The 8,814-nt window shown below is 33.3% G+C and overlaps 2 protein-coding genes and 1 pseudogene across 2 annotated transcripts; 1 reads left to right on the top strand and 2 right to left on the bottom strand.

Annotated features, from left to right (window-relative positions):
* Positions 1 to 778: 778 nt before the first annotated feature.
* On the bottom strand, positions 779 to 1,582 carry LOC142644186 (uncharacterized). The gene has a single exon (XM_075818851.1). The coding sequence runs from the start codon at positions 1,580 to 1,582 to the stop codon at positions 779 to 781; it is 804 nt and encodes a 267-aa protein (XP_075674966.1).
* Positions 1,583 to 3,197: 1,615 nt separating this feature from the next.
* LOC142644679 (basic form of pathogenesis-related protein 1-like) lies at positions 3,198 to 3,677 on the top strand. The gene has a single exon (XM_075819255.1). The coding sequence runs from the start codon at positions 3,198 to 3,200 to the stop codon at positions 3,675 to 3,677; it is 480 nt and encodes a 159-aa protein (XP_075675370.1).
* A 2,361-nt stretch (positions 3,678 to 6,038) lies between these two features.
* Positions 6,039 to 8,252, bottom strand: LOC142644188 (putative protein phosphatase 2C 50; annotated as a pseudogene).
* Between the last annotated feature and the right edge of the window lie 562 nt (positions 8,253 to 8,814).

The following is an 8,814-nucleotide window of genomic DNA, read 5'->3' on the forward strand; positions in this document are numbered from 1 at the left end:
GTATTTTCTTCACACACAAAAAAAATAAAATAAAATAATAAATTAATAGAAATACAACACAGTTACCAATTCACTATTAAGTGAATGAAAAATACTAAAACTAATAAAAATTTTATGACAAAAAATTTACAAACTGATCAAACAATATAATAAATTAATGTTTTAAACAACTTTCATTTATTGATGACTTGACAGTTTGTAAACCCTATATAGAATTAGTAGCTCACTTTGGATATATTAGTCTTATTAATTAGTAAGAATTAATAATAGATTTGAAATAAAATAATTATAATATAAAAAATAAAATAAATATCATTTAAGTGATATTAAGATATAAAAAGATCCCTTTAAAATTTTCACCTTAAGCCTCAAATTATCTTGGGCTGGTCCTACATCCCTTGTTACAACTTTCAACCAATAATGGTTAAAAAGCTAGATGATCTAGTCAAACATATTATTGGGTCATTCTTGCCTAATCTAATTGGTCTATGAAAAGAAATTTATACTTAAAAAATCAAGCATGAAAAAGAGGAATGCTCCTAGTTTTTTCCTCCCTAATTCCATTGGTCTATTAAAATAATTTTATCCTAAGAATTATGTTTTTGAGAGTGAAATAATCCATTATGCATTCAATAAAATTGAATCCTACATAGCTTCCAAAGTGACTCAAGGTGCATCTTCCATCCAGTACATATTCTTATTTAAGGTACTAGCATATCTAGCTAAAACATGAGCTATCCTATTACAATCCCTTTTAACCCAATTGAAAGACACCCTTCTAATCCCACGGGTGAGCCATTGAATATTTGCAACCACATTCCCACAAATTGACAGGTCCAGACTTGGAGAAGAAAGTGCTTTCATAACATTTACTATTACCCTTAATTATTAGCTCAGAGAAACCTGCATCAACTGCAAACTCCACGGCTTTTCTACATGCCAATGTTTCTGCTTCTTCACTACTTGAAATTGGTGGCCCAATTGTAGAGAGCGCAACCATTACCTCTCCTTGTTCATTTCTGATCACAACCCTAAATCCAAACCAGCATCTCTCCCTAAATATGGTAGCATCAAAATTCAGTTTGAAGAAAGGGGGAGGTGGTGGACACCACACATTTCCTCCCATATCTCTTGGTATGACAGCAAGTTGCTCTTTCGTCTGTGCATTCTCCGCTAGCAATTCTGCAGCCCTTGTATTCAACCATCTAGGATCCTTGAGCTTCCCACCATGCAACGCACCATTCCTTTGGTTCCATAACATCCAAGCTTGCACCAAGAAAAGCTCCATTTCCTTTGGTTCCAACTTGTTCATTAAAAACTCAAAAAGGTGCAATATATTTTGTTGGCTGAGTGAGCATTTCTGCAGCTTGGTCCGACTTCCAACCCACACATCCTGGGCAGTAGGGCAATCCCATAACAAGTGCACCTCAGTCTCTGGGCTGTGCAAGCATATCGGGCAATCAGTTTCAACAATTAAATTTCTTTTTGCTAAATTGCATCGGGTTGGCAGAATTTCAATACAAGCTCTCCATCCGAAGATTTTGACCTTATTAGGAATTTCATCTTCCATAAGGCCTTCCATACCTTCTGCTCATCGTTCCCCCTTGAACATTCTGCCCAATTCTCATTCCTCAGAACTTGCCGAGCCACATAATAACCAAATTTCACATAATACTTCCCATTCTTATTATGCATTCAGCTTATTGAATCAGCCACACGCCTTTGACTTAAGGGGATTCGACAGATGGTCTCCGCATCCTCACGTTGAAAAGTTGCCATGATAAGATCCTACTTCCAACAGTTTATGTCCAGTTCAATCAAGTCTGCCACAAACCACTCTCCCACATCCACATTTTCCAAATAAAGGACCCTATTAGTAGGGTGATTTGGAATCCATTTGTTGGCCTGAATTTTTATCGAGGCCCCATCTTTAACCCTCCAACAGCAGCTCGCCTTTAGAATTGGTAGAGCAGCCAAAATACTCCTCCAAACATAGGAGCAATTAGGTGATTCAAGAGCATCCAAAAAATGAAACCGAGGAAAATACTGGGCTAAAAAACATTTGTATAATTGCAATTCCTTTTGTTGCAGCAACCTCCATCCTTGCTTGGCTAGCATAGCCTAATTGAAAGTTCTCAGGTCACGAAACCCCATTCCACCTTCCTTTTTTGCAATAGTTAGTTTATCCCAATTCCTCCAATAAATCTTCCTTTTGTTCCCCACTTGTCCCCACCAAAATCTTGCGCACATAGAGTTTAACTCATCACATAATTCAAGCATAGAAAAGATGCATGTTCTAAGCATAATCACTGGGAATAAATAAAAAATTGCGGGTACCATTAGGTTTGATAATGGGTTTGACAATACCATATACTATACATTTTTTTTTTTCTTTTTCTTTGTAGATATTGTGTCGTTTACTTTTTTAAATTCAAATTAATACCATATACTATATTTTTTTTCTTTTTCTTTTGGAGATAGTGTCATTTACTTTTTTTAATTCTAATTAATGGTTCAAATCGGTCTAAGTAACGGATCATGACCAATTTGGATTAAATAACTATACAACAAATCCTAGTGGTAAGAAAAAAAATTTACCACTAGGATTTTTTTTGAAAATATTACAAAAATATTGTGGATGTAGCACTTCAAATATTTAAATGAAATAAATTTTAAAATAGATAATCTAATATGAGTGTTTTGAAAAGTGGTTAGCTAAAAATTCGAAAAATAAGTTATTGTCCTAAAATAAGAAGAAAAAAGTATGGAATCAATATCAACTGAAATTGTTATTGTCCTAAATTCTGGTGATAAGTTGCTACTGGTTTTAACTTGAACCTACCAATGAAATTATTTTTTTACCTATCAATAACAAAGTGTTACTAAGGATTTGTTATCAAAATGTGGTGTACATAACATTTCTTTTAAAGCAATATAGTGGAATCTTCCTACAACGGAGAATTAATAGGAAGTCTAACGTGAGAATACTATTTTTGGGATTACCTAATTAAATTGGGGATATTATCCTAAATTAGGAAATCTAATAACGATGCTCATGTATGTATGCATCCCACTTTATCATTAACGACCACCGCTCTCTTGCCTATAAATAAGTAAATCAATACACAATAGTATATCACATTTTCATTAAGAACTAGAAATTGAAAAGGTTCACTCTGTCTTGCATTGAGATAAAAATGGGGTTTAGTAAGTTTTTGCTGGCTATATGCTTCTTGGGGTTAGCCCTAATTCATGTCTCCCTAGCCCAAAACTCCCAATCTGACTTTGTCCAGGCACACAATGTTGCTCGTGCCAAAGTTGGTGTTGGTCCAATTAAATGGAACAACACAATTGCAGCTTATGCTCAAAATTATGCTAATACAAAGATAGGAGACTGCAAATTGGAACATTCACAAGGGCCATATGGAGAAAATCTTGCTGAAGGTTATGATACCTTTAGTGGAGTAGAAGCGGTGAATTTGTGGGTAGCTGAGAAGCCTAACTATAACCACAACTCCAACAAATGTGTTGGTGGTGAGTGCCTGCACTATACTCAGGTTGTGTGGCGTGATTCTGTTAATCTTGGGTGTGCCAGAGTCAAGTGCCACAATGGGTGGATGTTTATCATTTGCAGCTATGATCCTCCGGGTAATTATTATGGCGAACGTCCTTACTAATTATAATTAGCGGTTAGCTTATTGATTACTCACATTTGAGAATGTTGTTCTTGATCAGGAGTGTGTTTAGTAGTAACCAAATAAATATATGTGTACCCTTCTAATTGATATCTATATATATATATATATATATATATATAAAATAAAAAATGAAGTCACTTTTATTATCATGAAGAAGAAATTTGTTTTTTACACTTACGTATGGCAATAAGTCAATTTTCTAGTGAGGAAATAAATCACGAAATGGTAATTAATTAGGAAGGGTAAAAGAGAATATGGAATTAAATCTTGGGTCTTGAGCCAACAATATTTTACAATGTGGAGTGTTTTTGTTTTGAGTCATCCCTTCTCTTATATTTCATCAAAATGAGATCTTAGCTTAAAAGTAGTTAGATGTTGTTACGCTCAAATAGAAAAATCACATTGTTTTAGCCTTAAAAAAAAAAAAGGAATTAAATCAAGAATATTTGATCACATGAAAGATAAGAATAAAAATCAATATATTGGAACAAGAAATTAATTAACTGCTATATATGTAATTCGATTGTACAAATGCACTCTTCCTTTTGACTCTGAAGTTTGAAGTTTGAAAATATAACTAGCATATAACACTTGTCATTATTGGATACCATATATAAATATATATGACTCTGTATGAGTTCATGCATGGCTGATCTTTTCTTTTGTGGTATGAAAAGAAGAAAGGAAAATCTAAGATTAAAAAAAATGCATTATGTTCTTGATCACGTGAACAACGTTAATGATAACAATATTAAGATAGGAGGAATAGAATGACAATATAAAGATAGGGTAATTGTTAATTCCATTTCTAAGAGCTTTTGTTAATCTCGGCAAGTCATGGGTGCTTCTTGCCATTTACGACAACTTTGTCATATTCTATGTGAACATTGCCTTTGGTTCAGTTAGCTGTTGTCCAATATGGTAGAATTTTATGGTGCCATTTCTATGTTCATGAGTTATCACATTGCTACGAGTGCATATATATATATATACTACAACAGAATTGATTTTTTTTGAGAGTCAAAACTCTTGAAAAAAGTATTAAAAGCCCTCAAAAGATATTATTTTTAGAGTTTAACTGATCCTTGATGACCTTTGAAACAAATTCTCTCAAAATGAAAATTTCAACGGCCTTCATGACACCTGAAACTGAAATTTTAACAACCTACATGACCCTCGAAACAAATGTTTTATCTTTATCAAGAATTGACAACCTTTGGAAAATTTAGAAGGGGTAAGAGAACAATAACCTTTTTTTGAGGGTCTCCCAACCCTCAAAATAAGGTTTTTCTCTTTTAAAAAAATAAATAGATAAAATCCCACAGCCATGCACATAGACATTAAAGAACCACATATTAAAAAATCTATCTTATACCAAAACACAAATATCAAAACAAAATTCAATTAGCTTTCCAAGTTACTAAATTCTTCATTCTGAAGTTTATGTAGACATTTTCATATTAGCATAAATGAACTTAGTATTTTAATTAGATAAACGAGAAAAAAAAAGGAAGAAGAAGAAGAAGAAGAGAAATGAATCAATACAAGAATCATGCATGATCAAAATATTAATCTTAATATTATTCTATTTCAATGCAAAACAACCTGATGTACTAATGTTTAAAAGGTCTCACATAAATGATTTGTCTTCTCCTGATACTTCTTATAGACTGATGCATAGCCACCAACTTTCCCTTGCATTAAGAACTACAAGGAAATAGACAAACCAATTAATTATGCACTTGTTAAATGGTTGAGGTGTTTGATTGAAAAATTGTCATACAATGAAGTCCATATTGACATGTGATTTTCAAAATGTAACATATTTCTAAAAAAACAAATAAATGATGCATATAAATCACTGTATTAATTAAACTCTGTTTTGAACTTAAGGCTTGGCAACAATCGTCGTGTGACTATGATCAGTTCATTCTCTATTTCATAGTTAAAAAGAATATTTATTTGTTTCAATCTGATTTTATTTATTATTGAATCCAATATTTTCTACCAAAAAAAAAAGAAAGGAAAAAAGAATCCAAACCCATTTATATATGAGGTGAATATCCTCAATATTTGGTCTACATTATTTACTCAACTAGATAGCATATATTCAAGAAAACAGTAGTCCATAGAGTGCTGTAATAATTTTTCATAAAAGAAAGGGCAAAACATTAATGAATGTACCCAATTATTATGGTTAAAAAGGTTATGATCTTTCACCATGCTGTTTTTGAGTAAATGATTGTATGTCTATCCAATGCTACAAAAAAAAGCAATTACAAACCAATTTAGCTAAAGCCTAGTATGTAATTCTAACATCTTTCTTTCTACAAGTTTACAGAAAAACCATCATAATGGAACTACAATAACTGACAAATTATCCATGCTACCTTTCTCAAATGCTGTATTCACTATGCATTCAGCTAACGAGGATGAGGGCGAGCATGAACTTGAATCATGTATAAGATCACATACATCTTTAGGTGTCATGCTTTCAAAATACCATCAGAAGAAACCACCAAAATTCTATCATTGGCATCTAAAGTTTGCCAACCCGTCACTTCAGGTTCAGCTATAACACCAAATCTGACCAAAAAAGAATAAAATACAAGCTCCATTATAATTGCATGTCTATATAGATGTTAACTTGAAATAGATAACAGAATTGACAGTGAATCATAACAAAGCAGTTAGTCTCAAAACTTTTGAGATTGGTTTTTATTATTATTTCTGAATGGAATAAAAAATAGAAAATCAGGTAATAAAATATTACAAAATGAGAAAATAAGGGAAAATTTAGCTGCATTCAAGTTAAGAAACCCACCTCTTTTGGTACACATCACCAATGGCTCAGGACATAGGAAGTTCAGCATTAACCCAAGGCTTACCCCAAAAAGTGACAACGATACCACCAGCTGCTTCAATTCGAGCTCTTTCATCATCTCTACCTGGACTATGATCTTCTGTTAGTTCAGAAGCTGAAAGACTGGCTGTCAAGTTACCTGTCATTTTCATGTAAACATACAGATATTCAATTATTAGGTAAAATTAAAGTGAAGTTTAATACTCCTTGATGTACAACTAATGCTTAGGAAAGTCCTATTTCAGGTAAAAGCATTAAGAGAAAGGAATTCTTTATCATCTTAGCACATATCTAGTAGACACAACTAATTTCAACTCAAAACAGCTAAACCTTTATTCCCATTAATTAGGATTATCTTCTGGATGCAACTGGTTAAAAAGTCAATAATCAGTATCACTACTTAACAAAAAAAAAAAAAGGGAGATATCAGAGAACCAGTACCCTGACCAGACAGGATTTTTTTTTGTGCACAAAAGGGCCTTTTGAGTCACCAACTTTGACAATTAAAATCTTCCCGTCAAGAGTTTAAGCCATCTCATAGTTTACGCAATTCTGTAAGGCTAAGAGTGTCAGTGATCACCTCAAATGCTACTGCTTGTTTGACTTGTCTTAGGTTACTCGCACTTCCTCAAAAGGGTACAGGTATAGAAGATTCTATTAACAATATAAACGTATTTTGATATATGCAGGACACAAATAACATAGGATGCCTATAATCTTATCCTATTATGGTCATGCCAAAGCAATAAAGTATATATATTCACTCAAAGTAATAATCAAGGCAACAAGCAATATACCTTCAACCCCGCAGACTTCATAACATCCAAGCACTCAATCGCGTCATCAAACCTCCCCGACTTTCCATAAGTATCAACCAATGTCGTGTATGTAACCATGTTAGGCAATAACCCCTGACTCTGCATCCTCCCAGACAATCCCTTCACATCCTTCCACCTTTGTTGCTCCCCAAAACAACTGATCATAATATTATATGTCGTAGTACACGGCTTATACCCTTTCTGCTGCATTTCCTCAAACAACTCCTCTGCCCTATCGTGGCATCCCGACTTACAATGACAATCAATAAGCATGTTCCACGTAACAATATCGAGCTCAAATGCCTATCAAGCCTTATTTCACTACTCTTCATTTCCTTCAAAACCTGAAAGGATCTTTACCAATATGACCATCAAATACTGCCATAACACCAACTGTACCCACCCCAAGCCCATTTTTGCCTGCATCCAAGTCAAGCTTCAAACAATAGCTTGTCCACATCAATATAAACATCTAATGTTTTCTGTCAGTTTGAGATGTGATGCTCCTAAAGCAGTGTTTCTTCAAAATATGAAACCTTACTTTGAGTGTCCTGTTATTGGATTCATTATAAATTTATATTATTACCCTCTCTCTCTCTCTCTTTTTCATGTGTTACATCTGAAATTTTTTGAATGCGAACATACAACAAAACCAGTCCTAAATTAATAAGGGTAATTTATCAAGAGTGATGAAAGAGAGAGAGAGTACCTAAATGTGGTATCTTCATATCAAGATCACATACAATATGATTCTCTTGGTGTTCCCTATGTCCCTGAAATGTGGCAAACTGGCCGTTCAGTCTTATTTTGAAGAGATCCAGTGGAGAGATCCCACTCAGAGCGTTCAGAAAGGCCACCTTCGTCATTTGCCATCATACGTGACATGGATACTCCATATGAAGATGGAATCAAGATAACAAAAATTGCTAAACAAAGTAATGAAATTTTAATGCCTTCTATTATGAATTGGATAATAGAATTTCACTACTGAGAAAAAAGAAACGCCAAAAGTCATACAGATAAGATTCTAAACTCCCAAAAAAAAAAAACAAAAACCAAACTAACTAACAAACATTGGGTAAGAAATTGCATAGGAATCAAAAAAAAAAAAAAAAAAAAAAAAAAATTAAGAGAAATAAAAGCTTAGGACTCAGACTCTCTCTCTCTCTCTCTCTGAGAGTAATCTTTCCACATAGAACCTAAAAATTCAAGCTTTACTTACTATTTTTCATCCAAAATCCAAATAGCAAAATCAACCAATAGTTTATGCTCAAATCAAACCAGAATGTACAAATCAATCCCAAAATCCTCTCCAATACATCATTCTTTTCCTACAAGTTTTAGACAACCAAACAGATTCTTGAATGAATCAAAGGAATTTAATAGAACTCAAATTTCAGCACAAGTTAATGGTTAGGGATTCGAGCTAGAAATG

The sequence above is a fragment of the Castanea sativa genome, chromosome 7 (genome assembly GCF_040712315.1).
Source record: "Castanea sativa cultivar Marrone di Chiusa Pesio chromosome 7, ASM4071231v1".
NCBI lineage: Eukaryota > Viridiplantae > Streptophyta > Magnoliopsida > Fagales > Fagaceae > Castanea > Castanea sativa.

Coding starts and splice junctions, on each gene's coding strand:
- LOC142644186 (XM_075818851.1), bottom strand. CDS start 1,582: ATGGAAGGCCTTATGGAAGATGAAATTCCTAATAAGGTCAAAATCTTC.
- LOC142644679 (XM_075819255.1), top strand. CDS start 3,198: ATGGGGTTTAGTAAGTTTTTGCTGGCTATATGCTTCTTGGGGTTAGCC.